General features: G+C 43.7%; 1 protein-coding gene across 1 annotated transcript in view; it reads right to left on the reverse strand.

The window, feature by feature from the left end:
* The window catches only part of ADCY2 (adenylate cyclase 2), a 454,325-nt gene that overhangs the window by 210,303 nt on the left and 219,758 nt on the right, over positions 1-24,264 (reverse strand). Inside the window, exon 4 of the mRNA XM_027520567.1 lies at positions 9,424-9,573. Coding sequence (XP_027376368.1) covers positions 9,424-9,573 — 150 coding nt within the window. The remainder of the gene's footprint in view (positions 1-9,423; positions 9,574-24,264) is intronic.

Here is a 24,264-nt window from a genome sequence, read left to right on the forward strand (position 1 = left end):
TTATTGGGTTTATTTTACTCATATCAAGTGATGTTGATCTTACGTGAATATTTCCACTAGATTATTTTTTGCCTGCTATATAGAGTCTTGTCAGCATCAAAACACCACATCACAGAGTAAAAAAAACAGATGATCTCCAAGGGAAACTGACAACTTTCAGAAGCCAAAAATATCACAACCAGGTGCTTCTCCTTTGTGTGTGTGTGTGTGTGTGTGTGTGCTTCTCTAGTATTATCAACTGGCTTCCCTGCTGGCTCAGTGGTAAAGAATCTTCCAGTCAATGCAGGAGATATGAGACACAGGTTCGATCCCTGGGTCAGGAAGATCCCCCCTGGAGAAGGAAATGGCAACCCATCCTAGTATTCTTGCCTGGGGAATCCCAGGGACAGAGAAGCCTGGAGGGCTACAGTCCATGGGGTCGCAAGAGTTGGACATGACTGAGCAACCAAACAACAGTATTATCAACAAAGATTAACCTGTGATGATCTGGAGTAATAGAAATGTTCCCCAGGTGTTTCTCAAACAAGACAGGCAAATGGCTTCCTAACCATGGACGCTGGATGGGGGTTTTGCTCAAGTGGCTTACAGGGAGGAAATTTCTGGAGGTTTTATTTTACCATATAGCTTTTTCTACTGTGCAAAATTGTTCAGTCATGTCCAACTCATTGAGACCTCATGGACTGCAGCCTGCCAGGCTCCTCTGTCCATGGGATTCTCCAGGCACAAATACTGGAGTGGGTTGCCATGCCCTCCTCCAAGGGATCTTCCCGACCCAGGGACTAAACCCAGGTCTCCCACATTGCAGGCAGATTTTTTACTGTCTGAGCTGCCAGAGGAGCCCAGCTTTTCTACTGTCATTATACAAAAAGACATTTGCATATATTTAATTAATTAAAAATCAGCTTGATTAATTACTATAACTGTATTTTACTTTTTCCGTTTAGAACAGGATGTCTAACTTTTTACAGAATGAACACGAGTACTATTTTGAGCCCCTATTACTAGCCTCCTGCAGTGGCAGTCTTCATTAGGCATCATGATTTGACAGTGATTCCAGCTGTCTTCCTCCTCTTTGCCCTTGATCACTGATGTAGAATTGTTGATTTCTCCTTAAAGGAGCCAGAGTATACATTCACAGCATGGCCCTCATTGCAGTCTTTGAAAATATGTTCTAATCCCATCCATTCTAACTAAAGGACTCATCGGAAAATATTTCGGGCTTGATGGTTTGAGAGTTACTTATATATTTTTTCTGGAATTCATTTTCATTTCTCATCAAAAGTACCCATAAGCCTTATGGCATAATATACATTGCAACATCCTGAAATCTATTACCCTAGTATTTCTCAATGAGACATAATAGCTGAGCTTCGTGAGAACTGAAGCAATCAGTAGGATACAATGCAGTGCAAACTGTTCAAGCAATTCTTGAACTCCATTCCAATGCATTCAAATGGTAAACACTGTGAAGAGAACTCTTTTATGAACTCTCAACCCTTCATTGTTACAACTTCCAAGTAAAACAGGTGCTGTCTTCTCCATCATTCGCTCTATCACGAAGGAGTGCCGAGGAAAAGAGGTGGCAGGTGGACTATGTCCTCTCCATCAAGGTAACGATAGCTGGAGAAAAGTAGGTAACTACTCACTTAATAAAACAGAAAGAAGCGGTGACCAAGAATTACACAACTTCTTCAAGGAGGAGATATCAAAGGAAAAATTATACAATCGATTATTAAATAAAATGGATAAAAAGTGGATCGGGTGGGGTTGGGAGGAAAGTCTTTAAGGATCTTTGAGGACACAGGTGGGGTCAGCCTATGCGAACCAAACTGTACATACCATGTGATGTTTAATGTTTCTCATCCTCTGCTCGTTGAAAAGACCCTGATGCTGGGAAAGACCGAAGGCAGGAGAAGGGGACGACACAGTATGAGATGGTTGGGTGGCATCACTGACTCAACAGACATGAGTTTGAGCAAGCTTCAAGAGATGGTTAAGGACAGGGAAGCCTGGCGTGCTGCAGTCCACGGGGTCGCAAAGGGTCAGACACAACTGAGTGACTGAACAACATCCTCTGCTGTCTCTGCCGGTCACATGATCCTACCCAAAGGTCACGGGTAACATTTCTACTAAAACTTGCTGCTTTCATGCTTCAGGAACTGCAGTGAGAAAGTCTCACTAGCTTGAACTCTTCTTGAGCTCACCCAATTTGGCTTTTATCAAGAGGCATATACTGTGAGATGCTCCACCCTGGGCTCCATGTGCCAACTCAGATGCAGACAACTGGGGTAAATGACGAGTCCTGCAGCGTGGGCAGCTGTGTGATCGCCTCACAGCATCCATTCTGCTGGTGAAAAGGAAACTCCCCAACGGAGTGACATGAGGCTGATAAAAAAGGGTTTGGAAGGACTCTCCATCACATGTTCTAGCAGACACAACAGAACTTTTCTCTGTTTGATCTGTTTGCTTCAAGGAGGAAGGGAACTTATTATGGAGAGCACTCAGGGGATGGCATAGCCAGCACCTATCTCTCCCTCCAGCCTCAGTGCGGTCAATGGTTTCACCAGGGTGGCAGCTGATTTGCTTAACGTTAGGGCATTATGTCATTAGACATACTTTGCCAACAAAGGTCCATCTAGTCAAAGCTATGGTTTTTCAAGTATTCATGTGTGGGTGTGAGAGTTGGACTACAAAGAAAGCTGAGCACAGAAGAATTGATGATTTTGAACTGTGGTGTTGGAGAAGACTCTTGAGAGTCCTGTATACTGAAAGGAAATCAAACCAGTAAATCCTAAAGGAAATCAGTCCTGAATATTCATTGGAAGGACTGATGCTGAAGCTGAAACTCCAATACTTTGGCCACCTGATGTAAAGAACTGACTCCTTGGAACAGACCCTGATGCTAGGAAAGATTGATGGCAGGAGGAGAAGGGGACAACAGAGGATGAGATAGTTAGATGGCCTCACTGACTCAATGGACACGAGTTTGAGTAAGCTCCGGGAGTTGGTGATGGACAGGGAGGCCTGGCGTGCTGCGGTCCATGTTGTGGCAAAGAGTCAGACATGACTGAGCGCGACTAAACTGAACTGAACTGAGGGTATGATGTCATGAGAATTCAATGCAAGACCAGCTCATGATCACTCTTAACAGGACATCATTTTGAATGCTAGAAAGACTCTGAAATTTGGTAAGAAATTAAGTAGAACAACTTCCATCAGAGGAACCAAGACATGGAGAAGTGAGGGAATTTGACCAAGGTCATACAAAAAGATCACATAACCAAGATTCAACTCAGGTGGTCTTCCTGCAGGGTCCATCACAGAATGGAAATCCAGCCACAGACAGATTTAACACTGTGGCTTCTTGTGGGAATGATCTTTCATGTAAATTTCTAACATTCTCATGGATAATATGTTTCTTACCATGGCCATGCATAACCTAATGACGTCAGATAAGTGTGTGATACTGTCTTACGCTTTCTTATGTAACTAGTAATGGAAAAAAACATAGTTAACTTAAAAAGTCCTTTATGGGTAAGAAAAATCTCTATTCTCAAAGATAACTCCAAAAAACTTAGCAGAACCAACATGAGAGGCAGAAATATCCACACTTAAGAGCTGAGTGGTCTTGGACAAGTAACTTGACAATTACTTTGACTTAAGTGGGAAAAGAGACTTAGGTCATAGAGTTCATACGTATATTAAGAAGACAGGATGGTTGGCTGAATAATGAACCTGTAAAAAGCACCCTGTTCGATTAAGAATCCCCAGAACCTGTGACTATGTTACCTTACATGGCAAACCCAGAACTTCAAAGATACAGTTAAATTAAGGACCTTGAGGTGGGGAGATTTTCCTGGATTATCCTTATGGCGGGGAGGTAGGAGGGATAATGAAAGGACAGGAAGAAGATGCAAGAGCACAGTCAGAGATCTGAGAAGTGGGTGAAGAGAAAGACAGAGAGAGAGGAGAGAGAGGCTGGAATCTGTGCTGCTGAATTTGAGGATGGAGGAAGCGGCTGGGACCCAAGGATGCAGGAAGGCTAGTCTAGAAGCTTGAAAAGGCAACTGGATTCTGCCCTCAGGGCCTCAGGAGTCCAGTGCTCCCAGCACCGTGACAGAACCCATGAGACTGATCTTGGACCTCTGATCTCCAGGACTATGCAACACTGGATTTGTTCTGTTTAAGCCACTGGACTTGTGGTCATCTGTTACAACAACAGTAGGAAACTGATACCACAGCAAATGTGAAAGCACTAAATAGACAGCCTGGCACATTAAGAGGACTCGAACAAATGTCATTCCTTCTTTTACCCATTCCCTCATGAAAAGGAACCACATTTTCACATCCCAAACCTGAAACAGCTCCAACACACTCTACCTGGCATTTTAAATGATTTGTGCAATACATCTGGTAATGCCCTAACATTACCAGCTATAGTATCAGGATAAAGATGGATACATTTATTATCAACCCAACCATGAACACAAAAGGACCACTTACTTGTTCCATTGAAATTTTCACAATTTTGTCCCCAAGGAGATGCAGGGAGCCTACTGGTTCACTAAGCCCGCACAGTGGGGAACAGATTCAGGAATAACACGGTGTCCCCACCTCACGTGACTAGTATTCTCCACTGAAAGGCATATTGTAGCATATTTAACCCACAGGGTGTTTCCAGAAGAAGGCAGTCCACATAAAGATTCTCACAATTACATTACTTGAAAACAAAGACAACATATAAATTGAAGAGTGTTTATTTTCTCTCTATAAAAAAAGCAAACCTAGTTTTCAGTCCTACAGAGGCCACATTTATTTCCACTGCCCCAGCAGTTACGAGAGAGGGTTTCTGTTTTGCCCTGACTCCAGCTCTCATCAATTCCTGATCGCCTATTACATACTCCAGAGAGAAACACCTCTGTTGACTCGGATTTGATAAAGAGCCTCTATAGCACTGACACGGTGCACAAAAAATGGCTTTTACTGCAGGATGTGAAACTCAAGACAAAAGTCAAAACACACCGCTTTCAGGCCCCAAAGGTGGCTTCAATACTAATTGAGTGCATTAAGTTTCTCACTTACTAAGAAGAAAAAAATTAGTGTTTATCCACGAGGGCATTTTTAGGGCAAGAACACAAACACCAAGAAAACCTCTGCTAACATTATTCATTCCTTCTTATCCTCAAATCTTTGAGTACAAATAGCCACGTTGTTCAAAAATGGTTTTAATCACTAGAAATTTACCTCATTTGCATCTAGGAAAGAAAAACACAAAATTTGAAGAAAAAAAAGTACAGAGTTGAGCGATTTTGATAAGACTGTAGAATCCCTAGAGCCTTCCCAGTAATCTCAACTATGTGTTGATAACCCCTAGCGGGGCTGCAGAAGGACCAGCTTCCTGGGCTCACAGGACATCTGCCCTCCTCCCCAAGGTCTAAGCGTGGCAGGGGGTCAAGCTGTGAAAGGCGCCCAGTAACTATTCAAAATGGCGACCCTCAGCCCCCAGGAGCATCAACTCATTCTGTGGTAACTGGAAATACGACCTTAAAATGGACACCATAGTTTTATCCAGATGGGGGCTGAGACAAATCCTCTTGCAGCTGCTTAGCACACCCCACTACACCTGAAGAAGCACTCTCAAGGACACTGTTGTGTGCCTCGGTGACTACGAATGAAGCAAACATACAATATACACATGACATATAGAGGTATCTATCTATAGATATAGACACAGATATATATATATATATATATATATACACATATCTGAATGACTTTGTTATACTCGACACAACACTGTAAATCAACTACACGTCAAGAACATTTTTTAAAAAATGTTTTGTGGCAACAGATGGATAAGAAATGGCACACGGAATCCTCAGACCCTAATTTGGTCTGCGGCAACACTGGCGTCATGGTCTCTGAGGCCACTCTTCTGTATGAAGGGCACCTAGCTTGCCAATGGCTAATTTTTATTTGTTTCCTTAAATCTGTACATTTATACTTTACTGATTTTATTAACTATGGGAATTTTTCATTCCCATTTAATTACACGCTGGTCTGGAAAAAGACCAAATAGGAAAAGGAGTACGTCAAGGCTGTATATTGTCACCCTGCTTATTTAACTTCTATGCAGAATACATCATGAGAAATGCTGGGCTGGAGGAAGCACAAGCTGGAATCAAGATTGCCGGGAGAAATATCAACAACCTCAGATATGCAGATGACACCACCCTTATGGCAGAAAGTAAAGAGGAACTAAAAAGCCTCTTGATGAAAGTGAAAGAGGAGAGTGAAAAAGTTGGCTTAAAGCTCAACATTCAGAAAACAAAGATCATGGCATCTGGTCCCATCACTTCATGGCAAATAGATGGGGAAACAGTGGAAACAGTGTCAGACTTTATTTTTGGGGGTTCCAAAATCACTGCAGATGGTGACTGAAGCCATGAAATTAAAAGACGCTTACTCCTTGGAAGGAAAGTTATGACCAACCTAGATAGCATATTCAAAAGCAGAGACATTACTTTGCCAACAAAGGTCCTTCTAGTCAAGGCTATGGTTTTTCCTGTGGTCATGTATGGATGTGAGAGTTGGACTGTGAAGAAAGCTGAGCACCGAAGAATTGATGCTTTTGAACTGTGGTGTTGGAGAAGACTCTTGAGAGTCCCTTGGACTGCAAGGAGATCCAACCAGTCCATTCTGAAGGAGATCAGTCCTGGGTGTTCATTGGAAGGACTGATGCTAAAGCTGAAACTCCAATACTTTCGCCCCTCAATGCAAAGAGTTGACTCATTGGAAAAGACTCTGATACTGGGAGGGATTAGGGGCAGGAGGAGAAGGGGACGACAGAGGATGAGATGGCTGGATGGCATCAGCAACTCGATGGATGTGAGTCTGAGTGAACTCCGGGAGTTGGTGATGGACAGGGAGGCCTGGTGTGCTGCAGTTCATAGGGTCGCAAAGAGTCGGACATGACTGAGCGACTGAACTGAACTAAACTGAAAAAAAAAAAAAAACTATGGACCTTTATTCTATCCTATAAACATATTTTTCAAAATATTAACAGAAGTACTGCATTCTGGGCCCCAGACCCTGAGAGCTGACTCCCAACTTTGGTAGCAAAATTCATACATTGTGTCAAATTATATTTTATTAAACATTACTGGAAGGACTGATGCCGAAGCTAACCCTCTGATACTTTGGCTACCTGATGCAAATGGTGGACTCGTTGGAAAATACCCTGATGCTGAGAACAACTGAGGGCAAAAGGAGAAGAGGGTGGCGGAGGATAACATGGTCAGTTGGATAGCATCATGGACTCAGTGGACATGAACCTGGGCAAACTCCAGGAGATAGTGAGCGACAGGGAGGCCTGGGGCATCACAGTCCACGGGGTCGCAAAGAGTCAGACACCTGAGCGACTGAACAACAACAAAGTATTAGTATAAGTTCTTCTTTTTCTTCCAAGTGTCCTTTTTCTCCTCACATATTTTTAAAAAGATCCTTGACTCTTTTTCCTAGAACTTGTAAATAGATGCCCTAATAGTATCTCCCATGATGGTCCTATGAAGTCTGTAACACGAGGTGTGCCTCACTGGTCTAGTTCTGGAGCCATGTAAGGTCAGAGCATGGCCTTTCTGACTGCATGGACCCACAGATCATCATGACAAGGGATGACACCTCGTCTTGGCTGCTCAAGGTCTCTTCATGGAAAGAGGCAGTGTAGAAAAGGTCAACAGCCTGACTTAGTGTTCTGTCAAAGCTGGTGCTATAAATATTAGGTTATACAATCCTCTGACTTGGAATTTCAGTTCTTCCTAACCTTGGTGAAGGTGATAGAAAAGAAAGTTAAATATGACTGGCAGGACCAAACTTATCCAGTAACCACTGTTTGAAAAAGGAAACTGTCTACCTTAAAACACCTGAACTCTGTAGAGGGAACAATTGTGAACACTAAGCACTGTGTGTTGAAACTACAGAATTTTCTAGAACCTAGATTTGAACCATTACTGAACATGGATAAATACACAGTATATGAAGTTTTACTGGTTAACTGTCTCATGTTAACAACTGTCTATTTCTCTTAATGCAATCCAGAGTTTGATATACATAGAGACCAAAGAATTAAACAGTAATTACTGAATACTTCTGCTATGCATGTTGAAAAACAAAATGTTTTTAAAACAAACCATGTAAGATTTGCTAATATCAGTGAGAAAGCAATATTCACAGCCACACGCCAATGCCTAGAATCATGCCCTCCACAATCTAGGTGCTCAATTAATATTTATTTGATGAACAAACAGAACTCCCTGTTTTCACAAAGGAGTACAATTACTATTCATCAATTCATACACAAATAAAAGTCTAGTATAAGTATTTAAGGGATTTTTTTTTTGCTCTCATCACCATAATACATTTTAATAAAATTATATAAAATGGACTAAACACAATTTAATGAGTGATAGTGACACAATTATGTGCCAAATGCTGATGGATGCACTCAGAGAAGGGACTGTGGGTTTCATGCTAGAGAGTCATGCTAACCATCATCTTTAGAGATGGCAACTGGGTTCCTGCTGATAAATTTGAAAACTGAAGGGCAAAAAGAAAACTCTTCACATGGATCTTCTGCTGAGACCTGAAGTTAAATGTGTCAAGTACAGGATCTCCACTTGGTTTCCCCTCCAAAGCACGTCTGCTTCATCTGCTGGCCACCATCTTGGATAAGCCCACACGGCTTTGCTCCTTCCACCCTTGGTTTATCTCCATTTCTTATTTTCACAGGGTGTCATCAGAGCCTATGTATTCTCCTGATGTATGTGTCCATAAACCACCACAGCAATGACTGTAGGACAGCCCCTGACACTACAACTTGTTCCCCTCCATACCCTCCCTCCCAACTCCAATCATCTCCCTCAAGGACAAGTTCACACATCTCATCTCATTTCATCATCTCATCCCATTTCAACATCCCAGGTGGAAAACAGGCACTATACGAAGTGTTGTTGATGGCACAGGAAGATTTCAGCTGGGACAAACCCTGGCCACAAACACTATCGCAGAGAAATGTGCTGTGACCAACAATGAGTGTCTTAACCAAGTGTCACTATAACAATCGTCATCATTATTTGAATTTTCCCAGCCTCGTGTTGATGGTGGTTGATGTACCTGTTAGCACGTGGGTGATCCTGGGGGTGGGGGCTGGGTTTGAGTCTGAAGATGCCATCTCTGCTCTTCGGGTTACAATTCAATCCACTGGGCATACAGCCCAAAGCTGGGCGGGCAGGACAGCCGGACGGCTACCCTGGCTTCCTGCTGATGCCCGTGAGAGGATGAACTGCAGCCTTGACGTTAGCAGTGACAACATCATTCCAATAACGTCTCAGATAACGTGGAAGTAAGACCGAACGTGTATTTTACCTGCTGACGTTTTTCAAATTCCAACTTGATCCGGGACTTGATGCAGTTGCACGTGTCCTGATACGTCTGCTGCAGAGCGAGCTCCATGAGGTGCTTATGGTATGCCCCCGCCAGGTTCCCGCAGATGAAGATGATCACGTTGGCCAGGATCTGAGGACACAAAGAGCCACTCAATAGGGTGAGCGTGTATCGTTCACGAACACAACACAAGGTACATGGGCAACAGTCTCCAAAGAGATGACTCTGTCCAAGGTTGATTTTATTTCTGTACCAAAACTAACATTTTTATTTATTTAACAAAAATGGATCCCATCTGCTTCTTGGGTCCATGCCCTCTCACAGGTGATTTTGCTGTCCTCCCTTATCTTTGGGCTCAGCCATGTGATCCACTTGGAAGAAAAGCTATGACAAACCTAGACAGCATATTAGAAAGCTGAGATGTTACTTTGCCTACAAAGTTCTGTCTAGGCAAAGCTATGGTTTTTCCAGTAAGTCATGTATGGATGTGAGAGTTGGACCATGAAGAAGGCTGAGCCCTGAAGAATTGATGCTTTTTGAACTGTGGTGTTGAAGACTCTTGAGAGTCCCTTATATTGCAAGGAGATCACACCAGTCAATCCTAAAGGGAATCAATCCTGAATATTTATTGGAAGGACTGATGCTGAAATTGAGGCTCCAATCCTTTGGCCACCTTATGTGAAAAGCTGACTCATTAGAAAAGACCCTGATGCTGGGAAAGATTGAAGGCAGGAGGAGAAGGGGATGACAGAGGACAAGATGGTGGATGGCACTGCTGATTCAACAGACAGGAGTTTGAGCAAGCTCTGGGAGATGGTGAAGGACAGGGGGGCCTGGCGTGCTGCATTCCATGGGTTGCAAAGAGTCGGACACGGCTGAGTGACTGAACAACAACAAATGTGACCTGCTACAGCTAATGCAATGTGGGTGGGAGTAACCGAGAGCAGATCCAGCCCAGGTTTGGAAGGTCTGGCATGTTTGGGGTGCCTCTTCTGTATCTCATCAGGAAAAGAACATGACCTGGCCAGCCCACTGGTCCCAGGAAGATGAGGTACCCTTGGAACAGAGACTGGCAGCCAACCAATAGTCCACTACTGTGGGCACCAAGATTTCATGGTTCTTACACAGCATTATTGTGACACTAGGTGACTGATACAGATTGTTGTCACATGGAACCTGTGTTCACTGAGCCTAGAGGAGGGATATTCCCCATTACCTAGTATTTGTGTAAGAATATAGGAACCTTTCAAAGCACATCACTTGTTCCTCTGTTCATAAAAACAATTTGGGTTCACAAAAATTTGGGGTGAAAGAGAAAATACAGAAAAGTTGAAAACAACCTGTAATTGTCCTGCCCAGGAAGAACACTCAACTGTCCATACGATCTTACTTTAGCCCTGTCACCCTTTGCTTCTGTAAAAGGACCATCTCTTACTTCACCAAAGATTCTGCAAACTGTGTCACTGCTGGGTTTGCTTTGAAGAACAGCAACCCAAAGAGTGCAGGAATGAGAAGCCCTAACACAAACCAGATGGCCCAGAATTAGAAGAACTGTCTCTCTCCTTATTAGGTGCAGCGGAAATAATAAAAATAATAACCATGCTTATCTATGAGAGCTTCTTCTTTTGTTTCCTTAAAAATGCCATCAAAGATGCAAACATTTTAGGAAGTCAGTTTCTCCAAAATAAGAACCAAATGGAAGCAAGGGAATTGAATGAAGCCATTCTCAGTGCCCTGGGCTCCCCTAAAAGGGAGTATGAAAGGGATGTCTCTGTTACTACACTGTCGGCTTACCTAGCACCCTGGCAGCTTTGCGACGTCAAGGTTCTTAAAGAAAAGCCTTCTTTTGGTCATTTGTTCATTAATCTGGGCAATGGATGTGGCATTGCTTCAAACAACATGTAATTCCAACCCTCCGTGGCTACAGATAATCGGAAAGAATGCATTTATGAATTTTTATTCAGATATGCAAAGAAATGTTCAAGAAATAAACAGCTAAGCGTTTTAATGCCAAGCAGTTATGGCATTTCTCTTCTGGTGGAAAATTTAATCAAATTACAAGCAGTTTGCTGATACCTGCTTTCATCCTAAAGTGCCATATTCTAAGGTTAATAGAATTAGTCCTGGTATTTTAATGACTACACACATTTACAAATGTGACTGATGCCCTAGAGCATTTTTCTTTCAAGAGGGCACGTTCATATTATGACTCTAGGGAACCCAGGCACAAGGAAGTGATGCAGCTGAGATTTTCTTTTCAAAACTAATATCACAGCATTTTGTTTCCCAGAAGACACAGTAAAAAAAATCCTATTTTCACAATGTTGGATTTATTTTATAACATCATACTGTCTTGATGCTTTCTTTTATCTGATTGCTTCATTTAGCCACTCTCACATCTGTCAGAGAATAGGAGGGGAAACTTGGCCTCTCAAGGGACATCGTGAAGAAAATAAATTGTTTAAGGTAATAACATTAGTCTGGGTTTTCCCTGAAGATGCAAACTAGGCCTTGAAATGGAGTGTGACCCATGCTCCAGACTCTGTGCAAACCGGACTCGGCCCACTCGTCAGAGAGGCAGGGTCCTCCGTCACTTTCCACATCCCCGTCGTCACTTGACATGCATCGCGGAGGAGTCGTCAGCACTTGTCTGTGAGTCTCAGGAGATGCATAAAACACGTCCTGTGCTGGTGGGAAGGCTGGTATCTACCAGCAAACTGGTTCTGTTTCTTTCACAGCATCATCATTGATCTTCCAAACATACCTCATTTCATCCTTGCAAGAGTCCAGAAAGTAAAACACCCAGGAGGGTGGCCCCTCTTGTTATTTCATCTTATCGGTGAAGAAACAAAGTTCTAACATATTCAGAGACTGGAGGGTAAGCCCCTGAAGACTCTAAGGGATTGCCCTGGACCACTGCCACAAGACCAAATTTGGCTTAAATAAAACATGGCCCCAGGAAACGAGTCAGGACAGGTTCACCCAACGCAATTCAACTCTCTACTAGGGCATGGGGAAAGTGATTCTGAAGAATTTCCAAAGAGACCTGTGTAAGCGCTGAAAATAGCTAATGTGGTTTTCCTTTAGAGAGCATTTGTATTTGATGCTATAAAGCGCCTCCATCATTTAAAGTCCTTTTAAGTGGCTGCAGTTTGGAGGCCACACTGTGGTCCACGGAGCACTTGATTATGAGGCTGGAGTTGTTGGTGTGTCCATGTACTCAGAGCAAAGGAACAAAGTGAGGCTGTTTCTAACTGGGTCAGGTGACCAAAGAAGAATGAGCTGAGCAGCGTTCCTTCATTTTGATAAATTAATTTTTATTGGAGTAAAGTTGCTTTACAATGTTGTATTAGTTTCTGCTGTACAGCAAAGTGAATTAGCTATTTGTTGCTCTTTAGTTGCTAAGTTGTGTCCAACTCTTAGATTCCACAGACCATAGCCCACCAGGCTCATCTGTCCATGGGATTCTCCAGGCAAGAATACTGCAGTGGGTTGCCATTTCCTCTTCCAGGGGATCTTCCCGATGCAGGGATGGAACCCACGTCTTCTGCGCTGGCAGGCGGATTCTTAACCACTGAGCCACCTGAGCAGCCTGAATCAGCTATATGCATACACAAATCCCTTCTTATTTGGATTTCCTTCCCATTTAGGTCACCACAGAACACTGAGTAGAGTTCCCTGTCCTATCCAGTAGGTTCTCATTAGTTAATCTACTTTACCTATGTCTGAGTCTTTAATTCCCATGCTGGGTTATTTCACCTGGGAAATGAACATTTAAGGAAGGGAGCTCACTGTCTTCAAACATTCGAGAAATTATTGCAAGGATTTGGTGGCCACTCAGGTCCTCTGTGACTCTTTTCAGTTCAGTTCAGTCACTCAGTCATGTCCGACTCTTTGTGACCCCATGAACCGCAGCATGCCGGGCATCCTTGTCCATCACCAACTCCCAGAGTCCACCCAAACCCACGTTCATCGAGTCAGCGATGCCATCCAACCATCTCATCCTCTTCTCCTCCTGCCTTTAATATTTCCCAGCATCAGGGTCTTTTCAAATGAGTCAGCTCTTTGCATCAGGTGGCCAAAGTATTGGAGTGTCAGCTTCAACATAAGTCTGTCCAATGAACATCCAGGATTGATCTCCTTCAGAATGGACTGGTTGGATCTCCTTGCAGTCCAAGGGACTCTCAAGAGTCTTCTCCAACACCACAGTTCAAAAGCATCAATTCTTCGGTGCTCAGCTTTCCTTCTAGTCCAACTCTCACATCCATACATGACCACTAGAAAAACCATAGCCTTGACTAGACCGACCTTTGTTGGCAAAGTAATGTCTCTGCTTTTTTAATATGCTATCTAGGTTGGTCATAACTTTCTTTCCAAGGAGTAAGTGTCTTTTAATTTCATGGCTGAAGTCACCATCTGAAGTTATTTTGGAGGCCAGAAAAATAAAGTCAGCCACTGTATCCACTGTTTCCCCATTTATTTGCCATGAAGTGATGGGACTGGATGCCATGATCTTAGTTTTCTGAATGTTGAGCTTTAAGCCAACTTTTTCACTCTCCTCTTTCACTTTGAGTTTTAAAATTGTTCAGTACTCATTCTTATCTTAGGCTCAGGGCTGCCAACTACAGGGTTCACAGAGGTCAGCAGTCAGGGTACATGCCAGTTGAGTGCGGGGTGAGGCTCCTGGTACTGAGGAAACCCCATCCCTCAAAGCCATGGTTTCTCTGTGAGTGAACTGCACAGGGCCCGGGGAGAAAGGACATCACAGAATTTAAAACAGGTCCTCAGCTTAAAACAAACAGATCATAAATATGCAAAAACACCAATTATAAGTCAAAGGAAAATAAAAGGGATTATAAAAACTTGATGAACAGAGCTGCAAATGAATATTCAGCAAGCTCACTGCATCTCGTATGCAGCAAATTTGGCTTAAATAAAACAATGTTTTTGCTTGGGAGAGAAAATGATCAGGTACAATCTCCCTTAACTGAGCTCTCAAACATGGCTGCAGAGAATCCCAATCCCATCTCCTCGGCATTTCCTGCAACCCCCAAAGAATTACATTAGCTCTATGCCCTGGCCTCAGTATCTCTGCTTTTAATTAGTCTCTTGCAGTTTGGTTTCTAAGTCATGTCCAGCTCTTTGCAACCCCACAGACTGTAGAAGACCAGGCTCCTTTGTCCTCCACTATTTCCCAGAGTTCACCCAAACTCATGTCCATTGAGTCGGTGATGCCATCCAACCATCTCATCCTCTGTCGCCCACTTCTCCTCCTGCCCTCAATCTTTCCCAGCATCAGGGTCTTTTCCAGTGACTTGGCTCTTTGTCTCAGTCTTTTAGTGTGGACCAGACACATGGTGCTTTGGTTAATAACATCCAGTGACTTTCAGATCATGTGTTGGAAACTTCTTTAAATTTAACATCCCTCCAGATGAGGAGGAGTAAAGTCAGAAAGGGCTTCCCTGGCGGCTAAGTGGTAAAGCATCTACCTGCGATGCAGGGAGACACGGGTCTCATCCCTGGGTCAGGAAGATTCCCTGGAGAAAGAAACGGCAACTCACTCCAGTATTCTTGCCTGAACAATCTCAAGGACAGAGGACCTTGGCAGGGTGTGGTCCATCGGGTCACAGAGTCAGACATGACTGAGCGACTGAGCATGAGCATGGTGAGAGTCAGAAAGTATTATGGGCTGAATGCGTATACTGGGAGGGTAGGGGGTCCTTCCCACTGGCATACACTGAAGCCCTACTCCCAGTGTGATGGTGTTAGGGGCTGGGGCCCTTGGGAGAAAATTTAGTTTAGATGAGGTCATGAATGTCCACCTTTATGATGAGATTAGTGTCCTCGTAAGGAAAGGAAGAGACTCTGTCTTTCTGCCATGAGAGAAGGGGGCCTGAACGCCAGGAAGACGGCCCTCACCAGAAGTGAATCATCGGCACCTTGGTCTCGGACTTGCCAGCCTCCAGAAACATGAACAGTAAGTATCTCCTTTGGGCAACCCCCGCTTCTGGTGTTTTGTTTTGGCAGCCTGAGCTAAGACAGAAAGTTAAGAAGAAAACTGAAAGACCAGCCATCTCAACAATGGTTGTTATTAGGCTTTGGTTTGTTCAGCTAGAATTACAAACTGGGTGTCAAATGCAATTTCATTTCTTATGGAAAAGGCCCCTAGAAATAGACAGTACTGTTGGCAATGGTGATTATTTTCATTATTCTCTTTTCTATTAGAGCTGTTGTTATTAAGTCTTTTTGAATAGCATACAGTTTTTGAGACAGCATACATCACTTTTGAATTATGTTATTTTTTCCAGCTATATTTGGGATAAAGGGCTAAGGCTAAAGAATCTTCTTAGGGTTCAAGTTCAGTATCACAGCTAAGTAAAATTGCAGGGGTGTTTGAGAGTCACTTCTTCGCTCAGCTCATTACAAGCCAATAAGAAGAGACTCAAGATCTTGATAGAAAGTTCCTCCCACAATTAAGTCATTGAAAACACATCTTCCCTAGAAGAAGGGAAAGCTGACTTCACCAGGCACAAACCCAGACTTGGATGTCTCAGCTCAGGGACTGCAGATTTGAAACTGATGGGGAGAAAGCTGGCTTGATGAATAGTTTAGAATAGTATAAAGAAGACAAAACATCGAGTTTCCAATATTTAGAACTCAGTGGAAGGAGACTGCTGAAGCCTCCCTCCCCCGAGATCCGTAGCTCGCATTGCTTTGCACGTTTGTTCTCTCATCCAGTTCGTCCCTGATTTCAAGCTCGTGGAAGAATCTTAGCTTTCCAAGCTTAGTTCATCTCCACCACAGGAAGAAACAAGCAACCAAAGAAACTCTATGGAGGGAGGGAACCACTACCTCCGTAACTAGCAATCTATCTCCAGTCCCCAAAGTGGGCGCAGTCATTTCTGTCTTGTTGCTGATTATTCTGCAGGTCATTTCTGCAAAGCAAGGCTTGGAGACAGTTTTCTCCACACTCCCTGTGTTTCACAGAGCTGGACTGAGAGTTCACTTGTGATTACAAAGCACTTTGTAAAAAAAAATATATATATTGTTCAGACCTTCCTTTTTGTAATTAATTAATGAGTTAATTAATGTTGGCTGTGCTCGTCCTCATTGCTGTAGAGGTTTCCTCTAGTTGCAGTGGGAGGCCTCTAGGGTGCCCGGGTTCAGTAGCTGCAGCTTGAGGGTCCTAGAGCATGGGCTTAGGAGTTGTGGTGCATGGGCTGAGGTGCTCTGAAGCCCATGGGATCTTCCAGGACCAGGGATCGGACGTGTGTCTCCTTCACGGGCAGGCAGATTCTTAACCATGAAGCACTTTTATTAGAGTCGGTCTCTGTCTGGTCCAAACTGCCTTCTGCCCCACAGCCTGCTGGCTCGGTGACACCTGAATGACTACATCTGACACTCGGTTAGCCAATCAGTGATTAACTGAACTTTACGTATTTACCAATACCCAACAGGAGCCACTATCTCCTTGGTCTTTGTGAGGCCAGAAAGTTGAACGAAGGTTAATTGTTCTAAAGAGGTTCCACTCTTTCAGAACCCAGGGGGCCAGGTGGTCCTGGATTGTCCAACAGGCTTAACAGATGCTGGTTTCTGTGTCCTCCTGACCCCTCTGCCTCATGTGTAATGACATATACACAATAGAAGAACACGCTCTAAGGGTTGCGTCTCACGTGTTTCAAAACTTTAGAAACATGTAATTATATACTATTTAAAACCGAAATTTTGTTAGCCTTGAATCCAGCTCTCTTAAGGATTTGCACTAAGCAATGTATAATTTGCCCAATTCTGGTGATTTCAGTGGACATAAAAGTGAAAGCAAAAGATATCCGAACACACTTTAGGTTAGACTTTCCATTAACTTAGATAATCTCTACTTAATCTGGATCAATGAAATTAAGCTTCATTTAAACACTCTACATAATTCTCTTCGTTAACTACCATTTTATAGGGGACACATCCATTCATTTAAAAATTGAAGAGCCAGCAGGTGTTCAGATTCAGTCAACGACCACATGACCAAGGCACCCAGACACTCTAACTTGCACAGCTTGGTTTAAGATGAAACGATATACCACTTCACACAAGATAAGTACGTCTCTTCGGCTAACAGTGTACGAGAAGGGAGGCACACCTTTCATGGTTACTCGGGGTACATTTCCTTTGCTACCCCATTGGCAACTTACATTATGACCTGCTTGTGATGCCACTTCGAATCTACACAATTGGAGATAAATTAGAACTAAGCAAACCAAGCACGATATACCCTGCCAATGATGAATGAAGAAGAAGACACCTTACGAGGTTAAGGTAAATGGACCTAAATGTAGGTATCAGATGTAACATGACAGCAAAGGGACGAGTTTGTCAAGGGCAGTAACAGGACAGGTTTAGCACAGCCCATCCTGGGCGTGGACCTAAAGCTGACATGAGCAAGTGCCTTCATTCAGAAGTGATGGGTTTGCCAAGGCCTGTGCAAACAGTCACAGACTCCAAATACAGGGCAAAAAACAATGAACGCCGCGATTCTCAAGGTGTACTCTGAATTTTTAGTCAGAACAAAAAATATTCCATCAAGTCATGCTGTGATTAAAAAAGATAAGTAACTGCTTGGATGAAAAACCGAAACCTTCTGAGAACTGGAAAACAAAAAAATTTCCTTCTGCAAATGAAACTAGATGTTTCATTAATGACACTAATTATGTAAGGGCATGCCTGGCAGCAGCTTGCCTTTTAAGAGGATAAAAGGCTGAAATGTACTTGAAAGCAGTGTCTCCCCCAAGTGTGCTCCTGGGTTTCTCACCACTTTCTTTCCTCTCCCACTGAGTATTTTCTTGAGGAGTGTGTACCGAAGGAAGGCAAACTCGAAGCTTAACCACTGAGACCTGACTCTGACTTCTGGACAATTTCAACCAGAGAACAGACATTGTATGTATGTGCTAAGTCGCTTTAGTCGTGTCTCTGACTCTTTGTGACTCCATGGACTACAGCCCACCAGGCTCCTCTGTCCATGGAGTTCTCCAGGCAAGAATACTGGAGTGAGTAGGCATCCCCTTCTCCAGTACATTACCTCACTGGTACTCATTTATTTTATAACTGGAAGTCTATACCTTTTGACTGCCCTTCACTCAATTTCCGCAGTCCCCAGCAGACTATTGAGTTTTTTTTCTACTTTTTTAAAAAAGTATTTACAATGTATGGCCTTTTTCACGTTATCACAAGTAAAATCCTCATATTTTTATAAAGAAAGAATGCTCCATGATTTTGATTGACAGATCTTTTTCAAATATATTTTATCTTCGGATTCTCCTAATATTCTTACGAGGAAGGAATTCCTAACTTCATTTTACAGATGAGGAAGCTGTTTTGAGAGAATGTAAATGAACTGACTGGGGAATGGCCAGTGGTAGAGCAATGATTCTAGATCAAGTCCTTTTGGTGACAACTACTCTGTTTTTTGTACGTTATTCTACAATGATTTCAAGATCCAGGAAGTTATAGCAGACTTAAATACACTCTGCTATAAAATCATGAGGCTCCCCTGGTGGCTCAGTGGTAAAAAAAATCCACCTGCCAAGCTGGACATGCAGATTTGATCCCTGGGTCGGGAAGATCCCTTGGGGAAGGAAATGACAACCCACTCCAGCAGTCTTGCCTGGGAAACCCCATGGACAGAGGAGCCTGGTGAGCTACAGACCACGGGGTCGCAAAGAGTCAGACACGACTGAGCGACTAAGCACACAGTATGATGTACAGATTTCTGCAGTACAAAGTGACTCAGTTATACACATACATACACTGTTTTTTACATTCTTTTCCATTATGGTTTACCCTAAGGGATTGAATATAGTTCCCTGTGCTGTTTCAAACACAGATTATTTATAAGTTATCAGAAAATTCACTTAAAGGTTAAGCCCGCATTTCTTAGAAATGGCAACCCACTCCAGCACTCTCGCCTGGAAAATCCCATGGGCGGAGGAGCCTGGTAGGCTGCAGTCCATGGGGTCCCTAAGAGTCAGACGTGACTGAGCGACTTCACTTTCACTTTTCCTTCCATGCATTGGAGAAGGAAATGGCAGCCCACTCCAGTGTTCTTGCCTGGAGAATCCCAGGGACGGGGGAGCCTGGTGGGCTGCATACAGTCCATGGGGTCTCAAAGAGTGTGACACGACTGAGCGACTTCACTCTCACTTTAATCAACTGTGAGAAGGCACACTTGATTCGACCAAAGATATATGTGACTTATGGGCAGCTTCCGCAGAGGTGCCTGTTCATCTTAGGTAAACCTGGCCTGAAAGTATTATTGTGCAGGGTTTGTAAAATGCACAGTAGCAAAGGGCTAACCTTCGGGGTTTAGGTCTTCTCTGAGTCATCAGTGATTCCAAGTCCACTAGTCCTGTTTTGGGGAGCAACAAGCAGCCATCAAATATAACCCAGGAATCCAGTTTCAGCTGAGACTCACCCCCAAATATGGCATAGGCAAAAGAAGCAAAATCTTATGAAATGACAATTTACAAAAGTACCCATTTGGTTGGCTTCACACAGTTTCAGCCAATCAAAGAAAATCAGAGTTAAAACTGCAACCCTTGTTTGGGACCATAATGATTACATTTTTAAAATCTCCAGTGTTTTCCAAGTCTAAACGCATTTCTGTGATGAATTAACATGCTTCCTGATGGTGTAAAAGAAGTATTTCAAGCCAGGAATGAAACAGAAATCTACCCAAGGCGACTAGAATGCCAAACAATGAGTATAAAAAGTTAAAAGTATTCACTTCTATTTCCCTGTGGACATATTACATAATAAACCTGCCCACTAAAATTCCTGAATAAAATTATTAGATGAGCAGTCCAGAAGTACTAACTTTTTAAGGACAGTAACAAAGAGTAGATATCTTAGTTCATAACTACTGAAGTTCCCTTTATTTTCCATCATATATAAATCAGGCATTAACCAATCAGAGCAATAGTGACGATCTTGGCAATTTTTTGATCTGAGAAACAATTTAATGTCGTTTAAAAATGATTTTGCATGGCACATTTCATGGAATATGAAATCCAAGAGAAGCAGCAACGATGTTTAGTGATTCGTACTTAAAAGACAAAGACAGAGCATCATCTCTCTCCACTGGGAAGAAGAGACAGGAGATGCCGAGGTCCTCAAGGTCAGGTGGTCCTGACAGTTGTTAACCCCCCATCTAGAGAAACTGAAACGCTGTGCTCGCTGCAGGAAACAGTTTTCACACCTTAGGGATTTCGATAGGCAATCACCGCACTGAAGGATGCTGATGAGAAAACACCGTGCCTGGCATCAGAACCACACAGCAGAGGACTCGGAATGGAGGAAGAGGTCTGCTTTTTAGAATATGCATTTAGAAATTTCTCTGTTGAGATGGAATGTGACAACTCCATTCCACCACTTCCAAGAAAAACACTTTTTTAACCTTGATGCCTAAGAAAACCACACCGCCTGGACCTTCACTTTGACTATCAATGGTCTCCAGGCAACAGGGACTTCAGCCTTCAGGTCATTCCCCACGACTTGTCATCAATCCCAGCAGTGAGCAGGTCTGCTCCCGTTCAGGCAGTGCCCTCCCAAAACACAAACAGCACTGCCTTCTTCCTTATTTCTCATTTCACTTGAGACCCAAACCTCAAAGGATTGTTTACTTAAGCTCCTTCTACTTCTTTGGTCTCTGACTCTTCACATCCCACGTCAAACTATGTAGAAGCCTCGAGAAGCCACTGAAACAACTCTCATCACAATCACTGGTTATCTGTGGCCATCGACTCCTTTCTAGGCGCCTCCCACCGTGACTCTGGAGCAGCCCAGGACTGGTCCCTTTTTTCTGCCAAGAATCCTGGCCTCTCTCAGCTTCCTGGGTCCCCTGCTCCCTGGGGTCTGGCCATCTCATTGACTTCTCCCGTGTGTCCATGCAGTCGATCAATCCAGTCCAACTGGTTGCGACCCCACAGACTGCAGCCTACCAGGCTTCCCTGTCCTTCACCATCTCCCAGAGTTTGCTCAAATTCGTGTCCACTGAGTCTGTGATGCCATCCAACCAACTCATCCTCTGCCTCCCTCTTCTCCTTCTGCCTTCAACCTTTCCCAGCATCTCTGACTCAAACTTTGTCCCCTCCAGGGCTCTGCCTAGGTTCCTTTCTCTGTCAGCCCCTCCAGTTTCCCCCTTACAGAGGCATCCATATACGTGGCAGCTTCTTCAACACCATCTAAATAGCATCAGTCTGCACAAGTACATCTCCAGTCTAGACCTCTGTTCTGAAGTCCAGACTCAGACCTGGCACCTCCCTTTCAGGGTCTCGCTGAACTCTGTACAGATCTGCCCTGGTCTGCATCTTCAATTCTCACTCATGTCCTACCTGGAAATTTCACTCAAGGCACTTCTGCCTTCCTTGGGGGTCTTCCAACTTGCCCATCTTTCCAGGTTCAAAGCCCTTGTGAAACAGTTCCCTCTGCCCAAGCAACTCCCACCTGACCGTCTTCCTGTGTGGGACCTGCTTACACGTGGCTTCCATGACAGATCTGCTCTGGGTATGGTCCATGAGAGCCCCCTGTGATCTACCAGCCGTGTACCTGCTATCTCCTGTGATATCATTTTCTCCCCTAAAGGTAATAGTTCGTATTTACTGATCTGCTTAGTGACTGTCTCTCCAGCTTTGCACCACAACGGCAGGGATCCCATATGCTTTATTCCCTTGAGTATGTATTGGGGAATTCATATAGGGTCTGCCATAATATGTGCTTGGTGTATATTCTTCAAACGTGCTGCACGCATGCTAAGTCACTTCAGTCGTGTCCAACTCTTGGAGACCCCATGGACTGTAGCCCGCCAGGCTCCTCTGTCCATGGGATTCTCCAGGCAGGAAGACTGCAGTAAATTGCCATGCTCTCTTCCAGGGGATCTTCCCCACCCAGGGATCAAACCCATGTCTCTTACATTTCCTACATTGGCAGGCAAGTTCTTTACCACTAGCACCACGTGGAAAGCCCATATTCTTTAAATGAATGAATATAATCCCTCATATCCACATGATTCACTACCTCAGAATTAGAATAATATTAATTCATATACTGAATAAAAATGCCTTTTTTTTCATTCAACACATATTATTGAGGGTGTACTATGTGAAAGAAAATATTTATGGTGCAGGGACTATAATTTTAAGTGAACTAAAAAGGTAAAGATTCTCATCTTCACAGACATTAACTTTAAACATGATTTTTTGCCTTGATCAATCCACTCTACTTTTTGCCCTTAGTATTTGGGCAGAAAGCTTTGTAATTGCTTTGTGAGATGTCATCCTTAATAGCAGGGTTATGCTTTGATATACACCTGATATCCCTTCAGTAAATTCAAGCAAATAATACCTAGGATAGACATGAAGAATCTGAACCCAAAATTGCCCCAACAGAGTTAACCTGAAAAGATTACAGATATATGATCCACCACCTGAAAGACAATGCAATTCTGGCCAGATCTGGTTCTGATCTGTTAGGTGAACAAAAGCCACTAAAGAAAGATATGTGTAAAAACGGAGGGAGGTGAGTGGGTGGTGATTTTACTTTTGGAAGCAGAGACAGAGGCCAGCCTCTGAGGAAGGCAGTGCTGTCCAGATGAGAAGGTGTCTCACCAGTGGAGTCCAGTACCTGGCCCACCTGGCTGCTGGACCCCTCTATGAAAGTGTTAGTCACTCACTCGTGTCTGACTCTTTGCCACCCCATAGACTGTAGCCCACCAGGATCCTCTGTCCATGGGATTTTCCAGGCCAGAATACTGGAGTGGGTAGCCATTCCCTTCTCCAGGGGATCTTGCCAACCCAGAGATCGAACCTGGGTCTCTCAGATTGCAGGTGGATTCTTTACCATCTGATCCACCAGGGCAGCCCTGAGCCATCAGGATCCTTCTAGGGGAGACACATAGTTTGGGCTGTAGAGAAACATCCCTTAAGACATACATTCTTAGTGGGGGCCACATCATCCCCAAATGAACAAGCATTACTTCTTGGGGAAAGCAAAAAACTTAGTCTTTTAGTGCATGACACATAGCATATACCACATAAATAGCTATGCAATATCCCTGTGGTGTTAAAATTTCATGGGGCTGGCTTAGGAAAAAAAAAATCTAAAAAGCCTCCTTCAAGAGAGAAGTAATGGAGGAAGGTCAAGAAACATTGCCCTAAACACACAAATCCCCACTCCAGCTCTGCGGTCACCACGCTCACAGATGACCTTTGGATCAGGTCCCTTCTTGCTACAGAAAGAAACTGTGAGAGAAGATTTCATACAACTAACTGGTCTACCTGGTAGGCATATTCCTCGGGCTAAATTAATGAATTAGCATTATGGGTCTAAATATTATTCTTTCCCACTTTTGGCAGAGCTTCCCTGGTGGCTCAGATGGTAAAGCATCTGCCTGCAATGTGGGAGTCCCGGGTTTGATCCCTGGGTTGGGAAATCCCCTGGAGAAGGCAACCCAGTCCAGTACCCTTGCCTGGAAAATCCCATGGACAGAGGAACCTGGTAGGCTACAGTCCATGGCGTCACAAAGAGTCGGACACGACTGAGCAACTTCATTTTTGTCAGAGCAGATCAGCCTCCCATGGTTGGTAGAGTTTGGATTACTAACAAGATCACTCTTCAGACTCTCCAAATCCAGGGCCACTCCCCGCAGAGACCAATGTTCAGGCAGACACCACCTGTGCAGACCCACTTCCCCGGAGACACAACTGTCTGATGACATCATTCTTTAAAGCAAGACCAGTTTATTTATGGCTCCATCAGCCACAGATTGAATTCTACCCT

Source organism: Bos indicus x Bos taurus, chromosome 20, assembly GCF_003369695.1.
Source record: "Bos indicus x Bos taurus breed Angus x Brahman F1 hybrid chromosome 20, Bos_hybrid_MaternalHap_v2.0, whole genome shotgun sequence".
Lineage (NCBI taxonomy): Eukaryota > Metazoa > Chordata > Mammalia > Artiodactyla > Bovidae > Bos > Bos indicus x Bos taurus.